Below are 18,890 nucleotides of genomic sequence, written 5' to 3'. Positions count from 1 at the left end.
CGCTAGGTCAATGAGCAAATTCTCCCATTGACCTAGCTATCAGCTCTTGGGGAGGTGGATTACGTACCAGTCAATGTAGGCAGCATCTTCACTGAAGTGCTACAGTGCTGCAGCAGCAGTGTTGCAGCATTATAAGTGTAGACGAGCCCTAAGTCTCTTTATGCATCTATCAGCTGCTAGTCTGTGTGGATGTGCAATAGTCAATCTAATCCTCCTTTATAAAGGGCAGGAGGTAGGGAAGCCACTAGACCAGGGGTCGGCAACGTTTGGCACGCGGCTCGCCAAGGTAAGCACCCTAGAGGGCCGAGCCAGTTTATTTACCTGCGGACGCGGCAGGTTCGGCCGATCGTGGTCCCCACTTGCCGCGATTCGCCGTCCCGGGCCAATGGGGGCGGCGAGAAGCAGCGCAGGCGAGGGATGTGCTGGCCGCGGCTTCCCGCCGCCCCCATTGGCCCGGGATGGCGAACCGCGGCGAGTGGGGGCCGCGATCGGCCGAACCTACCGCGCCAGCAGGTAAATAAACTGGCCCGGCCCGCCAGGGTGCTTACCCTAGCAAGTCACTTGCCAAATGTTGCCGACTCCTGCACTAGACTTTTCAAGTTGTTTTTCATCTGTAACAGCACTGAAATTCCCTCGCAATCACTAAGTCCAGTTAGAGTTAGAGCTAGAGTTGTACAAAATGTGGATTTTTGTGGTGTCATATAGTTACTTGAAAGAACAAAATCTCCCAGTGTTATTTTCTGAACAAATAACTCTCCTGTAGGAATCATCATAATCTCCTCTGGACCTGAACAAATATCTGTTGCCGTTAATGGAACTCTTTCTTGCCAGAACAGTAACTCCTCTTGATTTACTGTTCAATCTGTATGAAAAACCTGACTGACCTAATTCTGCTTCAATTTTCTGTACTCTTGAGGACACTAAATGAGTCTCCTGCAGTTATGCAGTAATCCAGCCTTTGTTGTTTCAGGAAGTTTCAAATCTTGTATCTCTTTATCACACTACTCATTGTATCCTATTGATGTTGAGACAAAATAGTATGTAGAGGAGCAGTGCTTAAAATATAGATATTAAGCACAAAAAACCCCAAACCAATGTTAAACTCACCTCTGAGTATGATCATTTCTGTATCTGGGAAATTCTAATGTAGTCCAGCCCTTTCTGAGGTTGACCCAAATATATCCATGTGCAATATGATTCCTAATTTTTCTTTGCAGCACCCACCTTTTCCACCATCACTGTTCTAACTGGTAACTTCTTTAAGGAATGTACCTGCAGTAGTGCTTTGCACAGAGTGCTTTTGCCAGGGCCACATGCCCTCAGTCAGCATTTGTATGATTCTAGTCCATTTCATATAGAAGCAGGTACTTTGGGGTCATCATTGCTCTTGTATATCCCAATAGCCCCAGTAGTCTAACAGATTACTTGTTTTCAGGCCTTCCAAACTGAGACATTTGCCCTCCTGTTGTAATGGACAGACTACCAGGGTTGGTTCACTATACCACAGAAATGAAAGTGCAAGATTAATGGTCAGTGAACTCTGTGGATTGTGGTAATTTACTGTAACAAAAGGTAAATTTAACACCAGTCCAGTGTTCAAGGCCCTCAAAATATCTCACTACTTCTCTGTGTAATGTTAGGGTTCAGTGATTGTCTTCCACTCTAATTTAACACAAGGTACAGCAAAGAGACTAGTTAAGATCTCTTCAAGGGATTTTTTAAAAAAAGAAATCTTCTCTGGTGACATATTTATGAATGGCAATTTTATAGCATGATAATGTAGAACTGTACTGTAACAGTGCGCGACGACTCACCCCTGCGGCGCCTCCTGCTGGTACTTTCTGGGAATTAGCTCTCCAGCCGTTGGAGCGCCCTCTGCAGGCCGGTGTCCCGCTTTCCCTGGCCCCCATGTCTCTCCCGGACCCGGTGCCCCTTGCACGCCAGGGTACTGCCCCCGGGCGATACACACCTCAATCTCTGGGTCACCCCTCCTGGGGAACCTCCACCCACTATCCCCACCTCACCTCAGTCGTAGGCTACTGCCAGTCACCAACTAGCCCTCCGCTCCCTGGGGCAGACTGCAGTATAAGCCACTCATCACAGGCAAGGTTGGGTTTGGACCCGCTGCCTCTACCTATAGCGGAGCTGCCCCTCTGCAGCCCTAGTACCCTCTAGTGGACCCTTACTTTGGCCTGCAGCCTGGGGCTCTGCTAGGCTGGAGCTCCCCAGCACTGCTCCACCCTCTGTACCTTCCTCAGCTCCCCAGGCAACCTAGTCCCTCCCTCTCCAAAGGTGAGAGAGAGTATCTTTCTGCTCCTGGCCTCCCTGGCCTTTATAGGGCCAGCTGGGTTTGTTTAGGGTGTGGCCCCAGCTGCGGCTGCTTCCCAATCAGCCCAGCTTTTCCCCCTGCCCCAGCCCTCTCCAGGGCTGTTTTAAGCCCTTCCAGGCAGGAGCGGGTGACCACCCTGCTACAGTACCATTAATAGATTATTCATTCTGTAAATGCAGTCTTCAACAGAGAATTAACTTATATCACCACTGTATCTGCTTCCTTAGTCAATACTTTTTTCATTGTTTCCATTTTGATTTAACGTAGACATATACATAATGTTGTATACTACTACTACAATGAAAGATTGCCCAAGCAACTATTATGTGACGCCCCCCCCAAAAGGGGGGGATTTATTCTGTTTTTTTTTTTGTATTAGCAAAATATTGCAATGTTTGGATTGTGTACACATCAGCAGAATATATTTTCCTTAAAAACCTTTTATTTAAAAAAAGTGTATTTTGTTTGTTTTGCTTTGCTTTGCTTTGCTTAAGTTTCATGGAAACTGGGGCCTGCAGAAAATTGCCCTGTCAATATGTCCAATCCTGTTCCCATTGAAGTCTCTGGTAAAACTTGCACTGACTTTAGTGGCACCAGAATTGGAGCTAGTGTTTTGCCTTTTTACATCTGTGTGCCTGTAAAGTATTATACTTGGGGCTGGTTGCACCACCTATTATGCAGCTTGTGGTCCAAAATATTTAACGACCGGACCACTTAGAATTCATTCAGAAAATATTGCTGGTTATTGATTATAATCAATTTTTATCTAGTTCCTCTGTTTGCCAGAAGCTGGGAGTGGATGACAGGGAATGGATCACTTGATGATTGCCTGTTCTGTCCATTCCCTCTGAAGCACCTGGCATTGGCCACTGTCTGAAGACAAGATACTGGGCTAGATGGACCATTGGTCTGACCCAGAATGGCTGTTCTTATGTATTATTTTGGAGCAGGGGTGATGTTGTAGAATAGGAATGCGTGGTGTATGTGGCTTTAAAAAGCATAAGTTACAATTGCCTTTTTAGGTGTAAGCGGTTCTTTAGTTTGGTTGGTGTGACATAGCCAGTATCCTTAATGTTTTGCTTTGTTAGCAAATTCGTTTACCAGGTTGCCAAATACTCTATTAATGCTATTATCAATTTCTTACCTGTATTATATTGTGATGGAGAGAAGATGAGTGATAGTATAGGTTTGGCTATGAGTCTGTTATCCTTTTCAGGAGGGAGTAGGATCAGCCTTTTAATTTATGGAATCAGACTTCCCTTATAAATCTCCAGAAGTGTGTATGTCACATGTAGCATTAATAGACTAGATAAATTCTCATCTCCATGGCTTTGTAAAAAATTGGGACAGAAATTCTCTCCTCTGGCTCCTATTGTTGATTCACTTGCATTGCAATGCAGACCATGGCCCAAAATGTTTAACGACTGGACCACTTAGAATTCATTCAGAAATTCTCACTGGTTATTGGTTATAATCCATTTTTATCTAGTTGAAAGAATTCCATGGTTGAAATTACACTGAAGTTAGACAGCACTGTATTTGTAAAAGTGCCAAAAAGCCAAAAGGAATATTAAACCACACGTAGATAGTGTTATTAAAAGTAGCATTTTGGGGTCCATGTTTGTCTGTCATTCATTGCCTGATCAAATATGCCAAGTTACAAGTAAAACAAAACAAAATGCCACTTTAGAAACATTATATAACTACAGTACCAGCACTACAAACTCAGTTTGGAATTTGAAAGTGAAGGTGTGTTCTTTCTGGCTTGTGCACCATGGTTGGTCTGAAAAGAGTTTGCAACTGGAAATTAATTCTGTAGGGGCTGAGTGAGCTGGAATAGAATCCAGCTTGCACTGTAATAGCTCTGCAATGCCAACAGTTTGTTTAAAGAATAAAGAAAGTGAAAACTTAAAGTTTGTCAGTAGAATAAGTACATAGGATTTTAATCACCAACAAGAAACAGTTCTGCTAAATAAGAATGTCCCATTCTTACACAATCACTATTCTGACTGCAATCACACTTTAAAGAGACCTAAAATAATACTCAATTATTTTATAAAATATTTTTCTTTGTGCTTAACAAACTGGCTTGCAAACACAAAATGCTTGAAAGCATGAGTAGAATAGATCTGCTGAGTTGCTGTTCCCATACAACTAATAGCTAAAATTAAGGGGAGGAGGGAAGAGAGAGAGTCTTCATTGTTCGTTATCAAGGGTATTCCTGTAGAGTAAATGTAAGTCTGATTTTCTCTCCATTCCTAGAAATGCATGTTAATTCAGAATAGTTGGGTATTAGAAATTGCTTATGTTACCATATAATAATGATAACTACTGACAGATCTTTCCTGATATCTTTCCCACATCCTTTATCATCTTAGACTTCAGGCTCGAATTGCTCACAGAATCCAGGAACTGGAGAATTTACCTGGCTCTCTGCCTCCTGATCTGCGAACCAAAGCTACAGTCGAGCTGAAGGCACTTAGGTTACTGAATTTTCAGCGCCAGGTAATGCCTTTTACTGAAGAGAAATTTTTGCAGTGATCACAATCGAAAGTGATCTTTCCTCAGCACAGGATATATTGGCAGTAGACATTTACGAAAGTACTGAGTTTAAAGAGGAATGTCAATATTTGAGCAAACTTAACTGAAAAACGCTATTCATAGAAACATCAAATGTACATGATCAGTATCTTGTATTTCATTTATTACTGAAAATGCGTGTGTTCTCTCTCTCCCTCCCCAGCTCCTGTTTAATCCTGCAGTATAGTCCTTAAAATCCTAGATTTATGATCTAGTCTTTCAGGGAGATCATGGGGATGGCACAAACAGATCAAAGAGGAGGACAGGATAGGCTGAGAGTTCACAATCGTAATAGATGTCACTTTTCTGATAATCTCAAAACCTAGTGGGTCAAATTTTTCTAAGAACCAGTTGCATGTTCTCAGTGATACATGTGTGTGATTATTGTGTGTTCCTCACAGTGACCCCTATTTTCAAAAGGCCTGTGGTAATGTGGAGGCTGTGCAGCTAGGCCCAACAAGAGCATGTCCAAGATATAAGTTTGCTCAGACCTTGGGTGCAGGCACAGCATAAGAATTTTGCAAAGGGGCTTTGCTGTGCCAGACTCCCTAGACCCTTGCCATTTGGTTCTCCCAGCTGGCCTGAGAGCAGCAGGGGTGTCAGTTGGCTGCTCTTGACCCTGCCCCTATTGGCCAGCCAAAATTGGTTCCTGGAAGAAATCTTTGGGACTAGCACAGTTTAGTAGTGTGTGTACCATGCTATGTGTATCCTCCTCCCCACTGCCCTAGTGATTCCTTTATGGTAGAGTCTTGTCTGAGGCCAGTTCTCAGGAGCAGCATGCTATTCATTCTGTGCATTTAGAACTGTGTGGCCATGCCTCTCTCAGCCTTAGTAATTCCCTGCTGCTTCCGCCATCCCACTATCTCATGTTGAAAATGAATGTCCCGTCGATGTGTGTGGGGTCAACCAAGTTCAACATCAGATTTAAAACAGAACACAGGTCATCTTGTTCTACCATGCTTTGTTAAAATGGATTTTCATCTTGGTTGGCCCCTTCCATGCCAGCAGGACAATCATTTTCAACACCAGCTTGTGAGGGAGGAAGGAGTGTGACATCTGCCATGTTTGACCTCTAATATCAGACACACCACTTGTGGACCTGCTTATATAAGTGGAGGTCATACCACTGTATAGAAAGAGGAAGATCCTACAAAGAATGAAGAGCTTTTTAGGATGATGTTCACCTTCTTGCTGCATCTGAGGATTACAGGATCTAAATTTTCAGTATCTCAATGGAAAGTGAAAGGGAGAAGCAGGATTGAAGAGCTCATGAAAAGTTAACTTTCTACCTTCGTATGCTGTATTGGTGACTAAAATTGTTCTTCTGTGAGTGCAGAATGGTGGTTTTTTTAAGTTTGTCTCTTCTTGCTGGTAGCTAAGACAAGAGGTGGTGGCCTGCATGCGCCGTGACACAACACTGGAGACAGCACTGAACTCCAAAGCCTACAAGCGCAGCAAGCGCCAGACTCTGAGGGAAGCCCGAATGACAGAAAAGCTTGAGAAACAGCAGAAAATAGAACAGGAGAGAAAACGTAGACAGAAGCACCAGGTATTTTAATCTCTGCTATTCCAAAATTAATGTATTCCAGATACAGAGAAATGCCATTGAGGTAAGTGTTAGACCTTGCTTTGCTTGGCCAGCTATCACTGTCTTATATTTAGGGATCCCAGAATACAAAGAAATGACTTACCAGAGGCCATACAGTAAGCAAGCGGAACAGTCCAGAATTTGGGTGTTCGTAATTTTAAATCCTGTGTTCTTCCAATTACACTACAATGTCTCAGCTGATTTATTATTTTCTTTCTCTAGGAATATCTGAACAGCATATTGCAGCATGCTAAAGATTTTAAAGAATACCACCGGTCAGTGGCTGGGAAAATTCAGAAACTTTCTAAAGCTGTGGCAACTTGGCATGCCAATACTGAGCGTGAGCAGAAGAAGGAAACTGAGCGAATTGAGAAAGAAAGAATGAGAAGACTGATGGTAAGGGGTCTTTTGGTAAAATGCCAACTCTGGCATGCTCTGTAGTAACAATTCTAATGATATGAGAGTGGGGAGATAGTAATGTGTTGTATTAAGATGTAGCATATTTTTTATACTATTGGAAAGAGTTAGGAAAAACAAATTAGTGAGCTCCTGAGGATTAGGAAGGCCACTGTGTAAGTTACTTTGTAACTGAGCATTGCTGATCAAACTTTGCTGCAAATACTGAATGTTGCAGTCTTCAGATTTGACTGCCAAACAGCCTGTTTGCTAAGTATATATTAGATAAATTCAGTATCTATTTAATACCTGATATATACTCTCAAGGACTCATATACTTCCTTTGCATGATAAGGGCTCTCTGATCAATTAGATTTTAACTAATATGAATCTAAACATACCTGTGAGATTAGTTGTATGTGCTTTATAGTGGTGGTAGTGACATTATTTATTTGACTTTGTTCACTTTGAGCCATATTTACTTTTGCTTGAGCCATATTTACCCTTGTGTATATTTGTCTAGCCTCATTACTGGTAATCTGCTCGTGACAGTATAACTGCTGTTTCGTAACCTCCATTAAATCACCTCATCTTTCTAATTTCGTATTTCAACCATTTTTTACAACAGTGCAGGTATGTGGCAAAGTTCATTAGTATATTCACCACATGAAGATCATGTATTTTTTTCTAACCTTTTCATTATAGTTCTAATAACTACTTATGCCTCTATTTTTTTGCAATATTCATCAGGAACTTAGTTTGATTATGATTTATGTGCCAAAGAATACATTTGCTGTGTAAATTATTTTTGTAGAAAAGGTAAAGGGAAAAAGGTTATTTCAGTTAGTAGCAGTAACTCTCTCTCCTCTCTTCACACTGTTTCTTCTAGCCCACTCTGGCTTTTTAAAATATACGTATTTAAGCAATGATGATAAATACAGTATTTTCTGGGAATTAGTGACTGTCTAAGAGCGACACTAATTCCATCTGACCATTAATCCCCAGAGTTATGGTCCATAGAAAGCTAGCAGCAAGAGTATCTTTCTTTTTCTTTCCCTCCTCCCCACCACCTCACAATAGTACTACTCATCGCTTCTTTTGAGGGGAAAGTGTGATGGGTCGGCTTCCTATGTGACCATGTCTCTTCAGAGTGCTGTCAAACTGATTGACAGGCATGTCTAGATTAGGAAAATAGCTTGTGTTTTTATAACATCTTAATTAACACATTTTAACGAAGATAATTTTATATAGGACTTTGCACCTAACGTAGACAAGGCAAGTTGTGTTTAGAAGTGTGTTAGCTGGTCATGGTTATCACCTTAGAGTAGACTAATATTTTCTTTTTAATATTAGTAGAAATCTGGTAACTTTGTGATCTAATTCTATTTAACAATAGGATTCACTGAGGTCTACCAACAGTAAATCTAATGACTGGGAAACTAGTTATTCTCAATTTTTACAAACATTTGAGTGACACACTTTTCGTAAGGCACAACATTAGTGAAAGAGCAAATAAATGTCTAATTTGGGTGAAGATATGGGGCAAAGCCTCAATGCTTGTCCAAAATCTGTCACTACCAACTATAAGGGCTGACTAGATTGGTTTTAAATCACTAAATGAAAAATACAAGTACATGCAAAATACAAATGAAGGATTTGCAGAGGAAAAGAACAAATTTTTTGGCCCTGAGGCCTTTCTCAAGGTTATATACCAGGGGCAGCCAACCTGAGCCTGAGAAGGAGCCAGAATTTACAAATGTACATTGCAGAAGAGCCACAGTAATATGTCAGCAGCCCCCCCATCAGCCCCCCCCACTCCAACCTGCAGGGGCTCCTGCCTGCTGGCAGCCCCACCAATCAGTGCCTCCCGCTCCCTCCCCACGCCTCCTGCCTGCTGCAATCAGCTGTTACGCGGTGCACAGAAGGCTCTGGTGGGGATGGGGAAAAGAGTGAGGGCATGGCAGGCTCGGGGCAAGGGGTGAAGTTGGGGCAGGGTCTGGAGCAGAGCAGGGGTTTGAGCAGTGAGCACCCCCCGGCACATTGGAAAGTTAGCATCTATAGCTCCAGCCCCGGAGTGAGTGCCTATGCAAGGAGCCGCATATTAACCTATGAAGAGCCACATGTGGCTTTGGAGCTACAGGTTGACCAACCCTGTTATATACCAATCTACATTATAGAGATCCTTTAGACTAGCTGCTCTAACTGTTGCCATGTTAATTATCAGAAATAAAACATGTAGATGAAAAAAGGTACTCTCGCTGTTTTAAAAACATTTTTACATCCTGAGGTGAATGAGCAGATATCAGTCCAGGATTTGTATGTTAGGAGCACGTAGGTCACATCGCTAATAAAAGTGAGGGGTAGTGGCCAACTTGATGTACCCTCAGACATGCCCAGAACGCTAATATCCACTGCTCGCCCCTGAGGCCATCTACCTGTGGACTGTGAGTTGTCATCTTTGTTTTCAAAGACAAATCACTTGAGGGTCATCTTCAATCAGATTTTCTGTCAGGGGCACTTCAGGTATTACTACCCCAGTGCTTACCAAATTCACAGTTGAATTCTTGTGAGGACACAACTGCATGTTGAGCACACGTGGCCTGTGTGTGCACTAGAGAGCCTGTGCTGGCATAGGTATACCAGAAAAGCCGCCTAGCAGAGACTGAAGAAGTTCTGCTGGGGTAGGAAGACTGCCTCCCTAAATGACGTTAGCTATGCCAAGAGAGGCCCTCTTCTGTCAACCTAGCTGTTTCCACACTGGGGTTTTTGTCAGCATAGCTGTGTTGCTTGGGGGTTTGGGTTTTTTCCACATCTCTGACCAACATAACTATGTATATAAGTTTTAAGTGTCAGTCAGGCCTATGCTATGTAGTTATTTCATTCCTTTCTTGAAATGTAGCCCAAATCAGTGGCATTTTTACTTATCTTTTACCCTATATACCAAGAAGTTTATCTTTTAAAAACTAAAAAGTCTCTTCTCCCCTCAAAGACCATGTCTAGACTAGGAAAATGGTCATATTTGAAACATGCTAGCAGGAAATCCACCTCCTAATTCATAATACTCAAAGATTATTGGATGAGATTTCCAAAGCACAAATGAGAATTAGACATCCTGCTCTCATTACCTTTCAATAGGAGTTATGTACCTAACTGCACTTTGAGCCTTTGAAAATCTTCCCCTTTGCAGCCTTCTGTAAGGCTGTGAGATTCCTAGGGCCTTACCCATTCAGTGTGTCAAAAAGTATACAATTCTTCCCTTCCTGACCCATTTCTTTTGTAGAAGGTCCTCAAGTTATCCTGCACCTCAAAAATGGGAATCGAAGACATTTCAAATACACTTCTATAGTTCCAGTGCTAGTGGTGGTATTTCTTCTCTGTAAGTGTCTAGACCATGAACGTTGTTTTTCTCTGTGTTGGTAGGCTGAAGATGAAGAAGGCTACCGTAAGCTGATTGACCAGAAGAAAGACAGACGTCTGGCATACCTGCTGCAGCAGACAGATGAGTATGTGGCCAACCTGACTAATCTGGTTTGGGAGCACAAGCAAGCACAAGCTGCCAAAGAAAAGAAAAAGAGGAGGAGAAGAAAGAAGGCAAGTAGAGAACTGAGCTACAACTAATATCTCCCCCCTCCGCCCTGCTAATGTAACTGTTGATGGGTAAGACCAGAAGAAACCATTGTGATGGTCTTGTCTGACCTCCTGCATAACACAGGTCATAGAGCTTCCACAAAATAATTCCTTTTGAAATAGAGCACATCTTAGAAAAACATTCAGTCTTGATTTAAAAATTGTCAGTGATGGAGAATCCACCACAACCCGTGGTAAATTGTTCCAATAGTTAATTACTCTCATGATTAAAAATATACATCTTATTTGCAGTCCAAATTTGTCTAGCTTGGGCTTCTAATCATTGGCTCATGTTATACCTTTCTCTGCGAGATTGAAAAGCCCACTATTAAATATTTGTTCCCCATACAGATACTTATAAACTGGAATCAAGTCACACCTGAACCTTCTCTGTTAAGCTAAACTCTGCATTGGTCTTATGTATATGAGTTTGCTTGAAATTTTATAAACTATGAAATTGCTAACATTAAACGAGTATACATTTTTGTTCCAAAAGTCTGGTATAAGAAATCATGTGGTTTATGCTATACAAATATTGAATTAGCTCTTTAAGTGTCAGTTTACTAATCAACATGAATAATTCCATAGGCTGGAAGGGGGACAAGATTAGAAAATTTCACTGGGTTATAAACTTGATTTATTAATAAATATTCAATAGGCAAGAATTAGCCAACCTACTATCAATTAGCATGTATGTCTCTTAAATTCTATAGATTGGGAAGGTGAGAGAAGGGCTATCTTATGCCAACAGAAATTGGTCCAAGAAAAGATATTACCTTACCTACCTTGTCTCTTGTAGTAACATAGGATTTGTCATAGTGAACTACTAGACCATTAGTGTATCAAATCAGGTGGCTTTAGCAGTGGATAATGTGCTTCAGAGAGAGACTGAAAACACCACCATGAAGTGCTTGCTAATTGTGCAGTGTTTCACCCGGAGGCACAAAAAGTGAATATTCCTTCTTGATATCTGCAGCCAGTTTGCCCTCTGAACAGTTATCTTGAACCTTCCAATTCTGAACTCAGCTCAGTCCTATACTTAGTTGACAGGGCAAGTGGACAGAGCCAGAGAGAGCATTTTGTTTAGGCCCATTTTGTGCAAATCGATAGCCTGGAAATAGTGTTGTTTTCTATCTGCATTCTGACCATTTAGTATAAGCCTTTTTAAAATTCACTTTGGATGCTATGAAACATTTCTTTGTTAGTCAGAGAGGGTATGACTTGGAGTTAAGCAATATTATTTACTTAATAAAATAATTCTGTACGTGAAGTCATTAAATAATAGTTTGGTATTTTCATGACCCCTCAATTCCTTTCATACCTTGAAGGACGTACAAGATGACCTTCTAGATGACTATCTGTAATTCTCAGGGTATGAGTCTGCTTAATATGAGAGAGAAGAAATAATGGCTCAGAACTTTATTTGCTTGTTTTGCATAAACAAAGAGTGCACCTGCTAATTTTCCTGGTACTTTACCCTTGCAGAATTTGAAATGCTTGCTTGGGTTTCTCCACATAGAGTAAGAGCATGCTAAGTACAGTAACAAGCACCAAAATATAATAACTGGACAATGTTAAGGATGACAGACCTCAAAAGTACCCTTTCCTCCCCTCCATCCCCCTCCAAAAAATGTCAGCTGTGCCTCTTTAAGAATTCTTTTGTAAAACAGAATGAGGAGGCAATATCTTAAAATAAAAATAAAAATCAGATTTCAGGGTACTTGGCCTACAGTCATGGCAAGAGCAGCATTCAAATTTAACACACTTAATTCTCCCCACAGATATCACACAGCATCACTGTGCTTGGCTTATACAGAGGTATAAACATAGTGTTTCCTAGTATTTCTGTTGACACTCTTGCGTCATTTGTATCTGTGAATGGCCCTATTCCAGTATTTTTTTAGCATAAGTCTGTGCTCAGATGAGAGCATCTTCTGGTGATGTCAATGCATTCATAAGTCTCTAATGCTGAAAAATCGTGTCCAGACAGACCATAAATATCTGATGCAATGTGTTCTGCCCAGCTCAAAACATAAAGGAAAATTAGCAGTAAAATGTTGTGCTTTACCCTGATCATCTTCAGCCTCTCCATGCTAGTGAACTCTGCCATCAAGCCATTTTGTTCATCTATAAAGAAAGAGATGAGTCCTAATAAATATGGCTGTGTTTGTGCTTTGATTTATAACTGTGATTTCATTTGTTACTTAAGTTTGACCCACAGTCACCCAGCAAGTTGTCATTGTGCTTCTCAGCCATATACTTTGGATACCTCTGTTCTTGTATTACCTAATCAATTGAAAATATGGTTTAATCAATTAAAAACATAATTAAGTATTCCATTCTTACATAGGAGCAGGACAAGAGTCCTTTAGGCTTGCTCCCAAGGGTGAACACTGATGAAGTGGATGGTGCAGAAGTACTTCTTTTCAGCCTCACTATTTATAATTAGGAAATGAAGCCTATTTACCTAAGAGGCCAGACTGGTTACAAAGAATCCATTTTGTGCTCTTGGGGAAATAGGATTCTGGATTTTTTTTCTGGCAATAATTCTGCACTTGTCTGGAATAGCTCCTTTTGAACTGCTCTGGTCTGTTGAACAAGTGCAGAACTGGGTCACTCACTTTCAGTGGAGTTGCTTCTGATAGGAGCCCAAGATTTTTTCAAGTTCTGTAGATAGTTCGTACTGTACAAGTGGTAGGGAAACAGATGGGAGAAGTTCATGATGTAGTCTTTTGTTTAGGACTGTAGCTGACTTTCTCAAATACTCAAGCACATATGTGATGTAGGCAGAGTATGTCTTCAGTATGAAGTACATGAGTGTCACTGTTTTGCCCTCTCATATGTTTTCATGTATACAGCTTTCCATTTGTATTGTGAGGACGCAGGTAGAGTAAAGCCAGAATAACCAGGAGCGTAGCTAAGATGAGGCATTACTTTATGAAATAGTAAATGGGACATCTGCTCTGTAAGCATATTGGTGTCTGAGATCAGCTGAGAAGCACCTCTTTATCAACAGTCCATATCACTGGCTATCAAGGATGGACATTGTTTCCAAGTCCTTCTCCTAGTCCCACTTCACCCACTGAAGTTTTCAGCCATAGTTATGAAGAAAAAATATTTCAGTTCTATACAATTGTCATCGCCCCTCAAGTCATCCTCTGTTTGTCTGTGGCATAACTGAATAACCGATATGGAATTACCCTCTTTTAGGACCATTGCTTAGGTTCATTGTTGTTTCTGTCCCTGTCTGGAGAGTTTTCTGGTTATGTAGGCTGTAATTTATTGATCCTGAATGTGCGCATCTTTGTCATCTGATAATAGTTTGGCAGGTGTTAAATTATAATTACTGCTGCTGATAGTCTATCTGTGTGCACAACTTGTAGCTAATGCTAAAAAATCCTGTTTATTTGTGTTACCTCATCCTGCTGGTTTGCTTGTTTCATCTACCTGTTATATTAGACTGCAAGGTCTTGGGGGGAGGGGCTCTCATTTACTATATGTTTTTACTGTGCCTAAGTTGACTGTGACATGGCTGAGAATTATAGATGCTACCACAATATAAATGTTAAATAATAGATTTGCACAGTGCTAGCAATACATTTTTTTCTTCCAGTACATTTACATATTGCTTCCTCCACTCAACATCCAAATCCTTGGGAACCATTTATTGTAAATGGCTCTGCTATCTTGTGCACAAACTACTCTTTACACAGTGTATGACACTGAGGCTTAGTGACTGATTATCTGTTGTGCTGTGCAAGGCCTCCTATTGGAGTTAGCGGGTCTCTTTTCATTGGCTTTAATGAGTTGATCAAGACCATATAAATATTAAAGAGTTTCTTCCTAGGTAAGATGATGATTCCTGTCTACATGTCTGCTCTTATCTCTTTTTGTTTACACTGTTCATTCCCCCCAAGCCATGCATTTAACCACCATCTTTGCCTTTCTCTCGCTCTGGTCTCCATCTCTTTTTCCATGCAGCCACCGATACCTGACAACCACTCCTTGATCCTCTTTTCTCCCAGTAACTCCTTAAAACACGTCCAGAGAGACTTGTAGAGCTTGGTCCCTCTTCAGACAAACGTTTCTCAGTAGTCAGTAGGAAATGTATATAGACTGGCAAAACTCATGTTAAACTTCACTGTGGTGTCACTTTCCATTTTATTGCAACCCATCCCTCCAATCTGTGCATTGTCTCTTGACATTGTAGGTTCATTGACACAGGGACCATGTCATCGTGTTATCTGCAAATTTTTGGTGCTACATAAATAAGTCACAATTTTAAATTCTCCATTTCATTCTTTCCATCCACTCCCATCTACTGATTCATCTTCCTCACACAGTTGCCATCATGCATTTCCACTCCAGGTGTACCCCCATACACTGTTTCAAGTGGGTGGGGGAGAACCTAGTCAACCAGTGCAGTTTGAGGAGCCCAGGTCAAACCTGTGCCTCCATGAATCATCCTGATGCGATCATGAATCACCCTGTTCCCTGCTTTCTGTAAACTCTCCTCTTTGTGCACCGTTCAGATTCTTCCTGTCAACACAAATAGCCACTGCCCGGGAGGGCTGAACTGAGATTACACTGGTGTGAGAGCAGAATTTACCCCACTTGGTATTACCTAGGTATTTCTACCATTATTTCTTTCTTTGAAGTTTCTACTCCTTTGAAACACCAGAATCTGCTGAACAAACAGGCTCAATTTGAGGATAGGATGGATAAACATAGTGTTCAGAAGGATAGATAAATCTTGAATGTCTTTATAATTATAAAAAGAAAAGTTAGCTTTTCTTGTTTTAGCCCACATTGCCATCTAAACACACACATTACTTAAAATGAGGTGCTAGCTTATAAAGAGTGACTGTCAAAATAGCCCATTTTTACTAACAAGATCTTCTTCCTGTGCATTTCAGGTGAAATCTGCTTTCTGTAGTGACAAAGGCAAAATTATACTCCTGTTAGCAGTGCACAGCCAACACTGCAACAGGAGGGGGAGCTGGATTCTGTTTGTTCTTGCACATCATGAATAAAATTGTTAGCCAATTTCTAAGTGCAGGGGCAAATCATGCCTTTCACTGACCCTCATGCTGCCCTGTTGCCTTAAGTGGGGTAGCCTAAGGCATGATTTGACTTTCAGCATGCTTATTACTGGTGGTGATGCATGGGAAGCGTAGATTCCAGTTTGACTTGGGAGTCAGTTTTTCCATCTGCTAGCCCTACAGTCTTATTATTGTAAACTGAGTGACTCTGATCTGGAATTATTGAGACCTATTTAACAGAAACCCCACAATACCGTTTCTAGTCACTTTTCAGAGTGAAATAGCTTTTGCTAAGATTCCAGTATGGAAGCCAAAGCTGTTTTAGGAACAACAAACAGCAAAACATATGAAAATTATTTTATCGTTCATGCTTGGTTATACTCATCTTAGTTTGAACATAACATTTTTGTCTGTGTTTTCATTTCAGAAGGCAGAAGAGAATGCAGAGGGAATGGGATCTGATCTTGGTCCTGATGGAGAGGTAAACATTTTAAAAGCCTTTTTCTCAAAAGGAGTAGATCCTACGAAATAAATCACATTATTTATTGCTGGTTGTTAAATATCAAGGAGCCAGATCCCAGAACCTTTACTTGCCCAAATAATCACATTGACTTCAAGGGACTAAGTACAATGGAACTACTTGCATTGGTAAGGGTTGCAGGATCAGGCTCATGGGTATTTGCAGATATAGTTTATGCGTACACATTGACACAATTTATAATATTTCACAGTATAGGTAAAGTGTGTTTGGAACTCATACTGTAGAATTATGATGAATATGTCATCCCAGGTTATCTTTATAAAATATGATCTGGTCATTTTAAATAAAATGAACATCAAAATATAAAATTAGCATTTATTTGAGAATTTAAATTATAAAGTAATTTGATTTCCTGTATTTTTCCCAAAGTTTGCTATGGCTCCTACTAGCTGTAATAGATAAATCTGTATTCTAGACTTGTGGCCCGCTCCATTCAGGTACCTAGAGCAGGGATTTGCAGTGAGATAGGACGCACTGTCACTATAACTTTCTTCTTAAATTATGCCCAGAAGTGCCTAAAAAGATCCATTTTTATAACTAGGAGAAAATATATCCAGCTTAACTATCCTCCCGTACAAGCCATTTAAAAAAAAAAAATCTGAAGCCTAGTCTCTGGAGCATTGTATATATCTCTGAGTATTCTGAAAATCCCTTTCAGCTTGTGCACATCTATGTGTAAAAGTGGATTTCTTGAGATCCAAGACTTTGTGTAGTACAGTTTGTCAATTATGGTTGTAAGCATAGCACATTATATTATCACATTAGTAGGAAATAAGCCTACATCGCACAGTATGGGATAAAATGTGCTGTGTCGTGATGGCTCCTTTGTCTGTCAGAAATAATTGCAAGTGAAAACTTCTCCCATCATGTTCTTTGGACACTAAACTCTTCAGAGAGGCCAGTAAATACTTCTGGCTCCATAGTCTCCTCATTCAGTTACACTTAATATTGGGATATGCCTTTGGACGATACTTGTGGAGATATTGGGACCTACTGTTGGCCCAGGTGCTGACCAAGAAACTTTTACTGTGGTTTTCAGTTTTTGTTTTTGTTTTGAAACTTTAACTTTTCAAATTGTTGTTTGCTGTCATTGTCTCTATTGGAAAGAAAGTCCAGGTGTCTTATACTGTGATACCGGCTTTCACTTTTTAGCCCATTGATGAGAGCAGTCAGATGAGTGACCTTCCAGTCAAAGTGACTCACACTGAAACAGGCAAAGTTCTTCTTGGACCAGAAGCTCCAAAAGCAAGTCAGCTGGATGCTTGGTTAGAAATGAATCCTGGGTAAGTAGCTAAACAAACATAACAAGATTTTTAATAACTACTTTCACTTCTGTTGATACTTGTAACAAGAGAAATATTGTTTCATTACCCAACCTTATTTCATTTAATTTATTCAGCTGTTTATAAAATGATTTGGAAACATATTGAATCTAAGTGTTTTTTTTCTAACCTCCTATCCTTTTGTCTTCCTGGACCAGCTATGAAGTAGCTCCTAGGTCTGACAGTGAGGAAGAGAGTGACTCTGAATATGAGGAGGAGGTATGTGTACTTACTTATTTCATGTCTAAGAGCATATGAGGGGAAAACCTTGTTTTTCTCTCTGGTGAGAAGGGGGGCGGGAAATCTCATAAAGGAAAGGAGCAACACGTGAAAACAATTGGAGGGACTATAATGCCAACAAGAAAAACTAGCCCTTAGTGCAACATAGGAGGAGAGAGGAGTACGTGATCCATTTCTGGTTATTTATAATCGTAATTCAGAACAAATAAGGAAATTCCTTTTGATAACAATATTCTATGACAGGAGATATGACTGTTCTGAATAAACTGATACCTTGTCTCTGTCAAATCCATTTTATCTTCATATGTGTAGGTTTGTATTTCTATTAAGAGACATACTTTCTTAATCCTTCTATTATTAAAAAGCCACCAATTTAGGGGGAGGAGGACAGAACAGACAAGTTTGCTGTTTGTGGTAATCAAGTGTTTGATTCAGTAATAAGCAAAATTGTATTTTAAGCATTTGGTAGAACACATACACAGAGCTGTTTTTTATAGATAAATGTAAGCTTTTGGCAACTTAGCCTGATTTTGTTGTTGCTGCTGCTGTTGTCGTCTTCTTCTTGGTAATCTTTCAATGAGAGTAGTTGGCTGTGACCTTTCAGGCAACAGACTGTAAAGAGGGGCTGATTAAAGCAATGACATGTCAGTATATGTTGATTTGTCTACCTTGTATCACCAGATCTTGGGTGTGCTCTAGGGATAAGGAGGCCAATGCGACTTCAGTTACTGCAAATGTGACGATGGTAGCGGGGATAAATTCACCTTAGAGTAGTTTTTTTTTTAATTTATTTAAATTAAATATTTTAAAATAAGTCCCTTGTGTTTGGAGGGGCAATTCTAAATATTTTCCGTTTAGTTCTGTGGATTGCAGGCAGTGGTGATATGGTGGAATTTTCACTCACAGCCTACATATGTTGCAAATAGAATTGCATTGTGTACGTTTTAAAATATAGTGTATGGTTTTTACATTTGATTTAACAATACACACTAAAGTGTGGCTCCTGCAAAGGCTTGCACACCAGCTTAGTCTTATGTACTATGAGTAGTCCCACTGAAGTCACAGTATGTCCAATTAAGCATATGTGTAAGACTTTGCAGATCGAGACCTAATAACCTAACTCTATGGGGTGATGAAAGTGATACCACCTACTAAAGTCAATAGAAGTTAAGGGCTGTCAGCACCTCCCAATACTGGGCCTTGAGTGTAGTGTAGTATAGACATA

General features: G+C 40.4%; 1 protein-coding gene across 21 annotated transcripts in view; it reads left to right on the top strand.

Moving 5' to 3' along the window:
* The window catches only part of SMARCA2 (SWI/SNF related, matrix associated, actin dependent regulator of chromatin, subfamily a, member 2), a 176,926-nt gene that overhangs the window by 42,302 nt on the left and 115,734 nt on the right, over positions 1–18,890 (top strand). For 20 of the 21 annotated variants that reach the window (XM_005296768.5, XM_005296771.5, XM_005296765.5 and 17 more), the window contains 7 exons: positions 4,708–4,834; positions 6,285–6,458; positions 6,720–6,893; positions 10,314–10,484; positions 15,990–16,043; positions 17,256–17,386; positions 17,584–17,644. In XM_005296768.5, coding sequence (XP_005296825.1) covers positions 4,708–4,834; positions 6,285–6,458; positions 6,720–6,893; positions 10,314–10,484; positions 15,990–16,043; positions 17,256–17,386; positions 17,584–17,644 — 892 coding nt within the window. Of the gene's footprint in view, positions 1–4,707; positions 4,835–6,284; positions 6,459–6,719; positions 6,894–10,313; positions 10,485–15,989; positions 16,044–17,255; positions 17,387–17,583; positions 17,645–18,890 lie in introns of those variants that run through there. The other variant, XM_042850632.2, reaches the window with a different exon arrangement.

This window comes from Chrysemys picta, chromosome 6, assembly GCF_011386835.1.
Source record: "Chrysemys picta bellii isolate R12L10 chromosome 6, ASM1138683v2, whole genome shotgun sequence".
In the NCBI taxonomy this organism is placed as follows: Eukaryota; Metazoa; Chordata; order Testudines; family Emydidae; genus Chrysemys; species Chrysemys picta.
Note: the sequence above shows the minus strand (reverse complement) of the source record. Positions and strands in the feature narration are given on the sequence as shown.